At 39.0% G+C, this 15,371-nt stretch overlaps 1 protein-coding gene across 8 annotated transcripts in view; it reads left to right on the top strand.

Annotated features, from left to right (window-relative positions):
- The window catches only part of Enox2 (ecto-NOX disulfide-thiol exchanger 2), a 395,106-nt gene that overhangs the window by 284,567 nt on the left and 95,168 nt on the right, over window positions 1–15,371 (top strand). For all 8 annotated transcript variants that reach the window (XM_029560435.1, XM_029560431.1, XM_029560434.1 and 5 more), the window contains one exon: window positions 8,480–8,635. In XM_029560435.1, the coding sequence (XP_029416295.1) occupies window positions 8,480–8,635 (156 nt within the window). The remainder of the gene's footprint in view (window positions 1–8,479; window positions 8,636–15,371) is intronic.

Genomic DNA, 15,371 nt, shown 5'->3' with positions numbered 1-15,371 from the left:
ATTCATGATTCAAGGACTTTCTTTTCCCCTTAGAGATAAGAGTTATACAATTTGGGAGTCTTTTAGATAGACCCACTGAAGGGGTACTCCTGTTGGCTCACCCTGCACCCCTGTTGAGCATGGAAGAAGCCAGTGTGGTGCCCCCAAAAGTATCCAGTTTCTTGGCTAAAACTCACAATGTCCTTGGGCTTCTTAGAAATATACTCTGTTCCAAAGGCCAAAAATGTCGAAAGTATTTGGGAGCTCTTATCTAATCCTTAAAAGATTTTAGGGTTACATCTTCAGAGAGGGGAATGTTAGAGGAGCAAAAGCCTCACTTAAAAAAAAAAGAAGAAAGAGTACATGAAGTTATCAGAAAAAAAGTGATGGGGATATATGTGAGGAGTTGGAGGTGAGGGGTTGGACATGGATTTAATCAAAACACCTTATATGCATGTGTGAAATTCTCAATAAATTATATATTTAAAAACTAACACTGTAGCAAAACATGTATTAAATATTTCAATAAAATATTCAAGGCACAGAAATAATCAACCTGAAGATAATCTCCTTGATAGGAATATTTAAAGACTCACTATAGAGATAAGTAAATACTAAGCTTAATTGGACCAAGAACATCTTTTATTTTCTTATCAACCAGGGATTTTGTAAGGAACATATAGACCATAGGTAGTACCATTGTTAGGAAAGTTACATACTTTATGAGCTTCAGTTTCCTCATCTGTAAAATCAGGAATAATTGTATTACTCAATTACCAGGTACCTAGTGCAAGCCCTTTCCACTCAATTGTGCTATAAAAGTGGAGGTTGCATTTTACACGACAAAAAATCAGCATAAACTGATCTGAAAATATCAAATATCAACCTATAAAATGGGCATGCATATTACCTTTGTTAAGCATTAAAAATGGGAAATGTCTACATTTTCTAGGTTTTTATAGATAGTCCTAGTATATGTGGTAGAGCATCAGTCAGCTGGCATTATACCAACTGGCTGTTCCACAGAGCAACATTACAGTGATAATTTTCTCATAAGACCCCAGGCACCATTACAATAATCTGTGAAAACTCATGGTCAATCTAATTTGAATATTTTGTGCCTTTCTAGTCTTTTTCTTTAAAATTAAGTAGCTCTATTAGCCCATCACTCACCACACCAAACATACTGGATGCTCTCCTTGTCTATTATTGTATTTTAAGCTACCTTAATAATTTAGTGAATTGAAACACAGTCACTTTAAGATTTTTGTGGATGAAGGATTTGTGTAGGACTCAAGTGGGCCACTCTTTGGCTTACTATGGTATAAACTAAAGTACTTCAGTTGTGGCCAGATGGTATGGAGGTTCCAAACTTCTCTTGGATGCCATGGTAAGGGCAAATAAAAACTACACTCGGCTATATCTTTCCCCTTCCACTTTCTTGAAGGCCTCCTCCAAACAATTTTTCCAAATATGGTCAGATGTTTTATATGGCAGCTCAAAGCTCCTGTAGCATATACTTCCAGAGAGGAAAAAAAAGTGGAAATTGCATATCCTTTAATGCGTAGACCAGAAAAAGGACCATACATCCCTTCTGCCGTATTCTTTTGGTCAAAGTATTTCACTTAACCCTCTCTGCAAGGAAAAACCATTTTTATTTGATCTTTCTTTTGCTCATATGCTTCTCCTTATTCTTGAAATTGAACTTATTCATTAAAGCAGCTATCATACCACACTGAGAGACATTTTTGTGGTTAAGAGAATTAGAATTAGAACTAGCAAACTAGTTCTGCCTAGTTCTACCTCTTACTGCCTATGTTAACTTGGACAAGTAACTAAACCCTTGTTAAGTGCCAGATTCTTTTTTTTTATTTTTTTTTGAGGAAGGAAAGGTTTATTTTGTCTCACAGTTTGAGGATGTATAATCCATCACAGCAAGGGAGTAGTGTCAGGAACTTGAGGCAAGTTGTTCCATTGCATCCTCAGTAAGGAATCAGAGAGTAAGGAGTGTAGCAGCCCAAAGCTCCTGTAGCATATGTTTCCAGACAGGAAAAAAAAGTGGAAATTGCATATCCCTTAATGTGTGGACCAGAAAAAAGACCATACACCCTACTTGCTTGCTTTCTTCTTTTTCTATCATATAGCAGTTCAGTTCAAATGGGTCTTTCCACCTCAGTTAACCTAATCTAGAAAATACCTCATGGGCTTGCCCATTGATTTGTCTCCAAGGTGATTCTACATACTGTGAAAATATCAATCAATATAAAACCATCACAAATCCTTCCTTTGACAACTTGACATTCTAACATTATTTTAAGACCTAACTTTTCCACACCTTGTTCTCTTAGGCTCATGGTCATCAACAGTTCCAATACTGTTTAAAAGTGTAAGTGCTGGGTCTCTTCTGAGACTCAGGCAATCTTTTAACTCTAAGCCCATATAACATCAAATAAACCAATTCTATACTTCAATATACAATGACACAGAGTAAACATTCCCATCCCAAAAGAGAGTAATGAAGGCATAACAAGAGAAGATTGTACCAAAGAAGATGGAAACCCAGTAAGGCAAACATCAAACCCTGTAGCTCTATGTCGGGAAACTAGGGCTTCTGCTAAAATCATCTGGACTCCAAAAGGCATAAGAAGCCCTGTCCTTCCAGCTCTGCCTCCTGCAGCAGCAGTTGTCTCTGTCTTGGGCTAACTTCATTCTATGCCCCCAGCATTCTTCAGCAGATGTCCCATGGTCCTGGCATCTCCAACCTAGGTTCTCTGTTGCAACTTAGGCTTTTTCTTTATAGTTTCATGCAATGACCTCTTGAAGCTTCCCTGCAGGGACTTGGACATCTTTTTAAAAAATTAATTTTCACTGTGTAAATTCATTTCACATGGTCTGTGTTACATAAATGACATTTTCATGTAGTACATATTGGATATGGAGCATATTTCAGCCACATACATCTCTACCCTCCCCTTTGTTATCCCTCTCCCCTCGCATTAGTCCTCTTTGTGCCCCATCCTAGACAGTTTTGTTTCTGCTTTACATTATATTCATATATATATGTTTATATATGTATATAAAATCTAGAAAACAGAAATGAGATAAAACATATATATGCCTTTCTAAGATTGTCGTAATATAATTATCTCCAGTTGCATCCATTGTTCTGCAAATGACATATTTTTGCTCTTCGGCCTGAAAAAATTCCATTGAATATATATATGCACCACATATTCTTTATTCATTCCTGTGTTGTTGGATACCTAAATTGGTTCGATAAGTTAGTGAATACTGCTGCAATATGCTCCAGAGGGCACTATCCCAGCCACACCTGTTTTAAACAATTTATAATAGACTTTTGACATTACAAGTCTTGATGAACTCTAGGTGACTCTAAGCATTTTTCACCCAGGCAAGAGGGAACACTTTCCTGGATGCCCCATTGAAAGCCTGTGACTGGTACAAACACATTCCTGCATTTGTATGAGGGACTCCTGTGGTTGGTGAAAGCATGCTCCTTCATTTCCACCAAGGAGTACCATGATTGGTGCAAGCTCCCTTGATCCATACCCTTTCCAACTACACAAGCAGACTGTTTGGCTTAGTTTTGTAGTAATCTGGGAGACACCCTCCTATGCCATCCCTGGTATTACAATGTTAAGCCCAATAAAAGGCTTCCCTTGAGTGGTATTTTTTTTTCTTTTGACTGCTTGGTCTTTATCAGTAGCAAAGCAAACTGAGCTGGTAACACAAAGAAAGGAGACTAGGACAGCAGCAACAGCAGTTAACAAGAGAACAACTGGAGTTCCAAAGTGGCTAAGGCAGAAACAATAGAAAACAGAGGCATCAAAGAAAATGGAAGTTGTGAAGAGCTGCAGATGAGAGACCGAGGGCCCTGATCACTGCAAGAATTCAGGATAGCTGCCAAGCTTTAAGGGCTAAGGACGTCAGATACCTTAGACCCAAACACTGTACACATGTCGCTATCGGCAGCTGAAGAGCTCAATACTCTGGTCAGAGGGCTGTAACAATTGTCACTGTAGAACTGAGGGTCCCGGTACCCAAAGCCTGTATGAAACGTGCAACATTAGAAGGCACTGTCTGCAGTTAACTGCTGCTACCACCGAGTGCTGCTGTTAACTAAGGATTACAATTGCTACTATGTGCCAGAGCCACTGGGGACTAAAGCCTAAAGCAATTAGCTTCCAACCTGAATGACTAGAGCCATAAGTCTTTGGCTTCTAAAGCCTGAAGCAGTAGGTCCACTCAGTCTCTTCCCTCCAGCCTCTAGGCCTTGGTTATTGCAGCAGTGGTGACAGCATGCACAAGACTCAGATTCAATCAGACAAAAAGCCAGCATCAAGCTGGGGAATTGGGCAGCAGGCCCCAAACTTAGCCTAGGAACTAATGATTACTTTGGGGTGAGGGAGAGTTAATCTTCTTTAAGGGAGTGACTCTAAATAGGCTGACTAGATTCCAGTGGATGAACTTGCACCAAGGGATATCAGGGTACAAAAGCTTGACTCGATAGGTCTTAACGTATATGACAGTGTTACCAAATTCAGTAAATACAAGTTGCTAGGCAGTAGGAAAAGTTGTCTATACTGAAATATTACTTGCATTACTTGAAATCATGTGGGTAGAGACACAACCTTTTTTTTTCCCTTTTTTTTTAATACGGGGTCTCATTATGTAGCCCTGGCTGCCCTGAAACTCTTTATGTAGACCAAGCTGGCCTCCAACTCACAGAAATCTGCCCGCCTCTGCCTCTCAAGTGCTAGGATCAAAGGTGTGGGCCATCAAGTCCGAAAGAACTGCAACTCTTGCTCTGAGCAAAAAGCTTCCCAGCTAACACAGAATTGGCAGCATTTCCAATAGGGTGGGGGTTTGGAAAATATATAACTCAGGAGGTGTACAATGCAGTACTTTATGACCTTTCCAGCAGTAGCTGTTCTAAGAGTCAAAAAGGCTTTAGGAAATGGGTGACAAAAGAAAAGATAATAAAAGCAAAACTGAACAGGGAATTTTTTAATGAAATGGACTTTGGAGGAATATGTTGGCCTTTTCCACAACACTTTTGTATGATTTCAAATCTCCAGAAGTTTGGATTCCTAATAATAAGAAGCAATAATATATATGTTGGCAATACTTCTCAATCTAGGCTAGGAGCCAGGAAAAAGGAGGGAATTTCTTTTATGTTCTACTCTCTAATATATTTTAAATTAGACTTTCATTCTTCAGATTCTGAAATGCTCATATTAAAAAAAAAAACAAGATTTCATTGGGTTTTTTTCTCCCTATTGGCATTAGAAATCCATGTCCACTTTGTAACTTAATGGTTAAAAATAAACAAAAGAAGTAATCAGTGTGATTGGAACCTTGGAAATGTCATGTACAACTTGCCCTCTAGCAAGCCCTGCTGGACAGCATAGCCTATAGAACTCTTGACATATTGAACAAAAAGGAAGAAAGGGTGTTTATCTATTCTATCTTTAGCCATATGCCATGAATACATTTGCTTTTAAATGAATTTATAAAATATTAATGCAATCATACCAAACTGCAGAGTGGTGAGTACATCAGTCAGGAGTTATATTACCCTATATATTTGTTTATTTGTCTCCATTTATTAGTAGACAGTACATGGAGACAGGCATTTCCTTCTCAGTGGAAGTAGCAGAATTTGTTTAATGAAGTGATGTTTCTGTAGTCTGTGGTAAGGTAGAGTTGTGAGTGACAGAGCTATATGAATAACAATGAAGAGGCAGGCAGAACAATAAAAGGAAGACAAACATTTCAGTAGCCAGGAAGATTTAGTTGTCATACAATCTAATCTGATCTTTTCCTAAAGAAAATTAACAGTTTGTAAATGGGTGAGATAATGTTAACAGTTTCTCTAAAATCTTCTACACAAGGAATCAAATTTTCAAAAGACACAAATGGCATTCTGAATCAGACTTTCGTTATTCTGTGGCACAGCAAGACACGGGGTCAGGGTCCTTAAGTTCTCCAAAACCGAAAGGCAACCCGGATACCCTCCCTAGCCCCCACATAGATTATGGCATAGAGAAAACATGCCATAAATGTTTGCAGAATGTAATCATGAATGTCCAAACCAGTGAGATGATCAGTGTGTGTTTCCACATTATGCATAGAAGGGAGGAGCTTACCAATGAGGACTGTCATGCCAGAGGTCTTCATATCTGTTTTGTTCTTTCATTGTTTGAACTGAATTTCATTACTTGTCCCCACTTTCACCAAAAAAAGAAATGGAAGCAGAGAGATATTTAAAATCTTTCATCAAGGTCACATACTGCTGGGTGCATGAGAATAAAGATATGAGAGCCACAGGAGAGTGAGGATATATGTGGATGCCTGCATGTTGGATGGGATAACATGAGAGGACTGAAAGTATTTTTATAAAATAAAATAACTTGTGGGAGAATTTTTTTCTTGCTAAATCATTTGAGGGTCTTAGCATCTCAGGAAGACAGACATGAGAAGACAAAGAGGTCCTAGCTTGCTTGGATTGTCCTTATAATAAAGGATGCCCACCAGGTGTGGTGGCACACACCTTTAAGCACTTGGGAGGCAGAGGCAGGCGGATCTTTGTGAGTTCAAGGCCAGCCTGGTCTACGTAATGAGTTCCAGGACAGGTGGGGCTACAGGGAGACCCTGTCTAAAAAAGACCAATAAATAAATAAATAAATAAATAAATAAATAAATAAATAAATAAATAAATGAAGGAAGGATGCCCAGATGGCACCAGCTTGCTCAGACACGGGACTCCCTCATCGTGGGCATGGTAAGGCTAAAGTTCAGCTTCTGTTGGAGCCACTGAGCCACTGAGCCCCTGAGACCCTGTGCTGTTTATATCTACTTCCTCCAGTATCTTAGAAAACCACCCAGCAACCTCAGGGCTAGCTGAAGGACATCCTTACAGTCATTACCCCTCTGACCTGTATGTTGAGCAAAGTGAAGTCTTTGGAAATGGGGTTCATTGCTGCTAATGCAATTGCCCCTACTTTACAAAACTTTGTTTTCAGTATACTTATGGATGTCTATAGTGAGCTATATGTAGGAGGTAGGAAAATAAAGAAATACAGTGAAGGTCCTCACAAAGAAATTTCATTTTTATAGAGAAATAAGATGTAGACAATGAAACTCTTACATTCAGTCAAATGAGGCCCTTGTCCTAGGTCTGTTCCTTATGGGTTGAGGAGGGGGGATCCCATGCTTTGGAAATACTTACTTTGATATTTTCTAAGTCCCTCTCTGGTACTGAACACTGACCAGGAAGTCAGTACCACAAGGCAGTTACCAAGTCCAGAGAAGGATCTGCCTATTCCTCCCAGTGGAAGCATTTCTCTTGAAAATTTTAAGTACCCCTCCCATGTCAAGGACTGATTAGAGTTGGCAATGTTATCAGAATGAGGTATTCCAATCTCACACTAGGTCCCTATTGGCCCCACTTTCAATTTATCTCATTTGGGGTACTCTAGTCCTCTACCCTATAGGTATAGAATCACCCAGACGTGCCAAGATGATGATGGTCTAACAAATAAATGACTCCAGTGGCTACAGTAATACGTTTTTTTTTTTTCATGGTATCTCATGAGATTGTGCCATCAGAATGCTGGTGATGCTGATTTGTGGCGAATCAGTTTGTATACACAGATAAACCACACATGAAAAAAATGTTTGGATATCCTCACACTTCCAAGAACCATCCCTATGTGCAACAGCAACAAAGAAACACCAATATGAAATAAAATTCACTGGCAACAAGCATAAAACAAATAGTTTTTAGACACAGAATTAAGAATACACCAGAATAATCTATAAAGGGCTCTTTAAAGATATGAGACATAAGCTTTGAAGCATGAGGAGAACTCAGTCTCAAATGATCCCAGGCAGGGAAAATAACACGAACAAAGACACACAGAGTAGTTACTGGTTGAGCCATTTTGTTCTGTACATTGTACTAAGCACATTTCATTCATCATTCTCTTCCCTCCTCACAGCTTTCTGCAAGGTAGGAGATATGTACCATACTTTGCAGTTGAGAAAAATGAAAGTTCATATTGCAAAAGCAAATGGTAGGTGTCATCTCCCTGACCCCCAACTGTGTACTCTTATCACAACACAGTAGTATAAAAAGACAGAAATGTCACAAGGGCCAGCAAGAAGCCTTGTCAGAATGAAACCAAGAGTGTGTACTGGAAAGTAATGGAGGTAAGATCACTAGACATTGCACAGTAATGTTATGAAAAATGCTGAGTATCATAAGACATTCAGAGACTTATATAGACCCTGGTCAAACCAACGCATGCGTCCTAAAAGGAAAGTGCACAGCTGTAATTAAGAGTGAGAATGCTAAGCAACAAGAGGTATTTGTTTGTTTTTGCATCTGTCATAGAAAAACTTTGTCATTTGATGCTACCTCCATTTGACCTGGCCTGCTGTCATTTATTGCTCTTTCTTTTGTCCTCTTTTCCAGACTTTGATCCTGCCCTTGGAATGATGACTGGAATTCCACCAATAACTCCAATGATGCCTGGTTTGGGAATAGTACCACCACCAATTCCTCCAGATATGCCAGTAGCAAAGGAGATCATACACTGTAAAAGCTGCACACTCTTCCCTCCCAACCCAAGTACGATTCTATTTTTTTAATTATTTTTATGTGTATGAGTGTATTGCCTGCATGTATGTGATTGCACCATGTCGTGCAATGCTGCAGAGGTCAGAAGAGGGCTTCTTCACATTCCCCTAGAACTGGAGTTAAGGATGGTTCGTAGCTGCCATGTGGGTGCTGGTAATCGAACCCGGGTCCTCTGCAAGATCAGTCAGTGCTCTTAACCTCTGAGCCATCTCTCCAGCCCCATGATTCTATTTTTTAACCTATTTAAGTTACAATGGTTTACTGTGTCTTCTTTTTCAAAAGAATACCTAAGGACTTCATGGATGTAGATCTAGGAGCTTCGTCTAGAAAACAGAAACAGAAAATTGTTCTCTCACTAAGCAAAGCTGAATTTTATGTACAGAACAGTAGATTTTTGTGTGCTGGTTGCAGTATAAGTGATGTAATGTGTCTAATGCCATCTGGTGAGGAATGCATGTGTTTGGGGACAGAAGGAGGCACCTGAAACAAATTACTCAACACTATCATTTGTATTGTTTCCTTTTCATAACTGTTCCTATATACTAGTGATGTCAGAGACCGAGTGTGGTCTGAGCTTACCTGAATTGCATGAGAATGTACATTTGAGTGATGAAAATCCTCACTGATACCAGCTAGTCACACATCACGCCAACTACTATTCAATTTAGGTGCTACAGTACACAGCCAAGTGCAATTTAGTTTACTAGAAGGACAAAGAGGAATGTTGAGACTGAGTCAGACTACTTAACCATCCAGTTAGTGTAACCCATATGGAACTGATTTAGGGATCTGCCTTGTTAGTAAAGAATAGGCTTCTCAAAAAAAAAAAAAAGAATAGGCTTCTCTGTTGACTTAATTTAACATATCTGTAATATTAGAGTGGCTGTGTTTCATTTAAATGCATCAGCAAAAATAATTGTCTCAAACTTTTTTTCCAGATACATTTCAGGCAGGCTTTCTATACATGAAATGATTAGAAACATGACCCAAGCCCCATTAATGTTTTTCTGTAGTCTTAGTGGTGCTTGCGTGGCCTATTTTAAAAGCCCTGCCACTATAGTGCAAAGATTAGAGATGTTAGTTAAGACACCCATTCAGGCATTTTTTTCAATGATGACTTATTTTATTATTTTGTAAATAAAAATGGTATACAAGGCCAAGCATGCACACTCCTAGAATCACAGCACTTGAGAGGTAGAGTCAGAAGGATTAAGAATTTGAGGTCATCTTCAGCTACATAGCAAGTTCAATGCCAGTCTGGGACACATGAGACTGTCTCAAATAAAAATTAATTAATTAATTAAAAGGCATACAAAGTACTTATCAAGAAGTCATGGTTTTAGTTACCACTGGATAAATCTAAATTACAGTTCTTTTTATTATTTGTAGTGATGTTCATCTCCATCCAACAGCCCCATAATGCAGGGAATGGAATATGCAAGAGCTGTGGGATACCATGAAAAGACCAAATCTATGAATCATAGGAATACAGGAAGGAGAAGAATTTCAGGTTAATGGTATTGACCAGATCTTAAACAGGACTGTAGAAGAGAATTTCCTGAAATTAAGGAAAGACATCCCCGTACAAATACAGGAGCACATAGAACACCAAATAGACATGACCAGAAAAGAAACTCCCCAAGACATATCATAGTAAAAACACTAAATGTACAGAACAAAGAGAGAATACTGAAAGCAGCAAAAGAAAAACAAGTGACATACAAAGGAAAGCCCAGCTGACTTATCAATGCAAACTATGAAAGCCAGAAGAGCCTGGACCAAGGTATTTCCAGTTCTACATGACAACAGATGCCAGCCCAGAATACTTTACCCAGCAAAAAATGTCTATTATAGTTGAGGGGGAAAGAAAAATCTTCCATTCAGGCATTTAGACCATTGATCAAATGAATTTGCCTCATCAAGATAAATAAGAACCCTTAACATGTCTTCAGACAAATATTTTATCCCCTACCTTAAATGGGACAGTTATTCATGAATCAGACACTGGCAGGAACCTGAATTCTATTTAGTATGACCTGCTCATATCTGAAAGGATTTTACAATCAGTCTGTGTTGAGTTGACAGATCTTGTTGGCCACTTTTGCTAAAGAAAAATGATCTTAGAGCCTCCTGATTTGTAACTGGATGGTTAACAGGTGCATCTTTGCAGGCCAATAAGAAAGCTAGGAGAGCAGCATCTCAGAGGACTGTATCTGGAGAAGAACATCATGTCCCCAAAAGAATTAGGGGACAGAGAATAAGCTATCCTTCCATAGCCCTATTTTGACACCTTAAATGGCCATTCTGGATGCAGGTGTGATGTAGAGCTGAATAAGCTATGTTGTTATACCCTGTCTCTTACTCTTAGTTCCACTGTCCTACATGTGCACTGGACTTTTCTCCATTTCTTCCAGTGTATTGCTTTTGGCTTAGGGAAAGGTGCATATCCCTGATAGTGCCTTTAACATTGTTTTGATTTATTTATTTAAATTTTGTGTGTATGAAAGTTTTGCATGCACGTATATAAATGTAACATGTTCATGCAATGCCCGTGGAAGCCAGAAGAGGGCATTGGAGCCCCTGGAACTAGAGTTATGAACGGTACTTGGCTACCACATGGATGCTGGGAACTGAGTCTGAGTCCTCTGCAAGAGCTGCCAGTGCTCTTAACCACTGAGCCATCTCTCCAGTCCCAATAATGCCTTTTTTATCTTAAAAAATGAATTTAGGCATTGACATTGTTAAAACTGAAAAGGCAGGGTCCTGCTGATTTAATCACTCATGTACGGCATGAGCAGCCTGAACTAGACTTTCATTACCTCAGTCAGCTCTAAGCTAATAGGTTGGCTCATAAGCTGTAATGTCTACGGTGGGTGCAGTAGCTATTCAGTTTAAGGGTGTTGCATTTCTAAATCTCCAAAGAATAATACAAATGCCCTGTTTTTAATGCATAGACCACATTATTAACCAGTCTTTGAATGCATGTCAAATCATATGACTTAAAGAGGTTGTAACTTCATAGTCTGTATTAAAAGAAATAAACAGAAATCTCTTAAGTACATTTTCATCTTTCTCTTTGTGCAGCCATGCCCTCTTAGGTCTGAGTTGTAAGGGTCACAAAGAAGAAGGCAGCATTGTACCCACACAGCCCAATCATTTAGTTCTTCATCTTTGTACTAAGGAATACTGACAGGGCAATTAGTACCAGTAAATGGGTAGCTTCTGGGAGTGACCCTGCCTTTGAAATTGAATACAAAAATAACATTCCCAATGAAGCTTAAAGCAGACAGGTATTCTCTTTGCTTTTTTGAAATGGAATTTGCTTAAAGGGGGACTGAGATTAATTGTGGACAGAAATCCCTAACTGAGGCATCTCCCTTAGTTCTTTCATGAAAATGTGGCAAATGCCACTTTTATTAAGAGTGATGACTTTGTGAAGATAAGGTGGGAAGAACAGGGAAAGGTAGGAGGAACAGGCAGGTAATTTGGGAGAACCTCTTACTTTCTGCAAGGCCCCCAAAGCCTGCTTTATTATAAGCCCTCATTACAGGCTCCACGGCTTCTTCCTACCCATCACTGGTATATTCTGTAGTATTCAGTGGCCTCTAACCCCAAAGCACCTCTCAGCAATAATACACTATGACTTCAAAATAATCGATGTCTTTATTCACCAACCATGCTGCTTCTAAGTGTTGTTGCTTTATTAAAAAGTACTTTTGCAATGATTTCCTTCCCCTATGCCATAGAAACCTTCTTCCAAATGCTTGTCACATAAATAGAACCATAACATTGTCCTGAGGCTCTTGATTCATAGTCTAACTCCTGACCCCAGAAAACTTTCACTGCTCTGCTTCATGCCTGCCTTCAGTCCATCCTTTCTGCTTGCCACGTGCTTGCCCTTTAGTCAAGTTCAACTGCATCCTCACCTCGCACTCTGACTCACCTCCAGCCCTTCTCCAAGTGTACTCTTACTACTTTGAGCATGGAAGATACTGAAATTTAATCTATAGTGACTCATTCTAATGAATTTACATCCAGATAGCAAATCCAATGGAAGCTTTTTAATAATTTATCTCTTTGTTATATGTGATATTTTGTTATATTTAGTGACCCATTCATCCTTCTTGAAAACTAAACTGATTGGGAGGAAAAAGAATGACTTGAACCACCCAGAGAGATAAATCAATAATGAAGAATATCAAAATGCCACATCCTGACAAATCCCAACATTTCAAAATTTAGAAAAGAAAGAGAGGGCTAGGAAATGGCTTAACGGGTACATGTATTGCCATGCAAGCATGAGGACTTGAGTTCAGATCCCTAGCAATCCATGTAAAAACTGGGTGCATGCTCATATATCTGTAACCCCAGCACTGGGAGCCAGAGATGAACAGATGCAGGAGGCTTGCTGGCCAGCCAGTCTGCCCAATTAATGAGTGCCAGAGTCAGTAAGACACCCTGTCTCAAAAACATAGGGTGGAGAGTGACAGGGGAACTAGACATCAAACTCTAGCCTACACACATAGACATACACACACACACACACACACACACACACACACACACACAAAAGGAATCTACATAAAATGTACTCCTTAACAGCAAAAATCCTCAAAAGAATTTCCCTTTGCTGGGTGTTTCTAATTCTTCCCCCTTACCTCTTAACATCCCTTTTTAATGCTTTTACTCTTATATCTCTATCAACATGACCCTTGTTTTAAAAAACTAATGACTTTACAATGCTGATTCCAGTGATCCATCCTCTATTCTTTTCCTGTGTTCTGCCCACTAACCAACTACTAGACCTTGACCAGTCATATAACACTACCTTGTGTCTGTTTCCTTATCTATAAAACAAGAATATCAAGTTAGATTAGCCCATAAGCCCCCAACTTCATTCAGCTCTAAAATTATGATTATCAACATTTAAAAAGCTACCACTGGAAATATTTCTGTAAGTAAAACTCCTCAAAATATACTAGAAAAGCAAAAGAAGATTGGTTAGTAATGCACAGAGCTTTCTAAACGCTTGCTTGGAGGAAGCAGTATACCATAACACCTAAGTGCTTGAGCTCTGAAATAACAAAGGCCTGATTTCATAGCTCTAGTTTTCGGCCTCCAGCCATGAGATGTTTGTAGGTAACTGAACCTCTCTGATCTAGAGTAGGCAGCAACAAACCAGGTGTAAAACTTCAATGGGCCTTGCTAGAGGAGAGCAGACCATGAAATAGCCTCCTAAAAGTAAATGGCAAGTGATTACCCACCAGAACAACATACTCTGACTCCCAGCATTTGAAGGTATGGCAAAATATAGCTATCTGCAACATGCATCCTTTTTTCCACAGGGTGGCTATCAGATATATACTGAATTGCCAATTAACAGTTTTTGTGATGAGAGAAGAGGACAATAGCATCTCTACAGAGAAATCAATTTTGTCAAGGTTTCTCACTTCAGCTACACACCTTCTGTATGGACAGGTTACAGTGTGAATCTATTAGAGGTAATAGCAAATGGGAAGTAAGTGATGGAAGATCATCTTCTGCCCGTGTGCAGACAAGTGGAAATACCCAGAAGCTAGAAAAAAATTTTCCTATTTTTACTGTATCAAAAGACACAGAACCCATTTTGTCTCTGAAGGCTAGATTCCATAGAGAACTAAAATAAATTAGTAAATTGAGCATTAATAACAATTTTCAAGCCTTCTGATTGTTTCCAATTAGCTGAGATTACATTAAAAATGCATCTGGACCTCGCTGATTGTCTGCAAGGCTTTTAATCTTGGGTTGTCTAATAAAATCTACTCACAGACTTGGCCTTGTATACATTCTAGCAGACCAACTCAGTGGCCACTGATGCTCTTCTTAAAGGCAAGATGTGATGCAAATAGTATTTAGGAGCTCTGTGCTTCTCCCTGCATCACTTCTGGAAGACCAGCAATGACCCTGATCCTAATATTGATTGCTGTAACCCAGCTCCCCAGAATGTATGCTTGAGTATAATTGGAATTACCAGAAGCTCCTCCTTTTCCATTACCAGAGATTAGTTCTTTATATTGCCAGTTATCTTGAATCTTTACATGAAGTTTTTTGGGGGTTTTGTTTGTTTGTTTGTTTATCTCCATACTGAGTGATGATTTAGACACTCAGGGCTTATCACATCACCTGATGAAGAGGGAAAGTTTGGATTTGTTCTCCTAGGGGTTTTCATTGCTGTACACTGTATTTCAGTGTGATTAGAAAATCAGCATAGACAACAAAGTGCATTGAGCTGTTAATTAGGAAACAGGTACTATCCATTAAGGAAGATAATACAGGCTTTGGCCCTGCTTAGAGGCATATACTTAAATCTCAGCAAATGCTACCAAAGAGATTTTCTACATTTACTAAGGAAAGTAAACACATCCCTGGCGTTCTTAGCATTATTCTTGGTGGATTTTTATTCCTTTCACATAACAGAAGTAACCACAAAAGAATCACAGCACCGAAATAATGCCTTCATCATAGAGTTCTTAAAGTCCACAAATTAGTCAAGGGATGACGTCTTTGCATTCTGGGTGCTAAATGCAACTTCCACGGTAACCACATATAACTCGGTCTCTCAATAGGCCTAAAGTAAATTTAAGTCATGTAACGAAGGTGATTTTTACTTCACAAAATTATTGGTTGCCATCCAACTTCTTTAAGTAAATTTCGGAAGCCTTTTTATTCTAAATTAGGACATTATTCT

The sequence above is a fragment of the Nannospalax galili genome, unplaced genomic scaffold (assembly GCF_000622305.1).
Source record: "Nannospalax galili isolate Female #2095 unplaced genomic scaffold, S.galili_v1.0 scaffold371, whole genome shotgun sequence".
Lineage (NCBI taxonomy): Eukaryota > Metazoa > Chordata > Mammalia > Rodentia > Spalacidae > Nannospalax > Nannospalax galili.
This window is presented reverse-complemented; position numbering and strand designations above follow the sequence as displayed.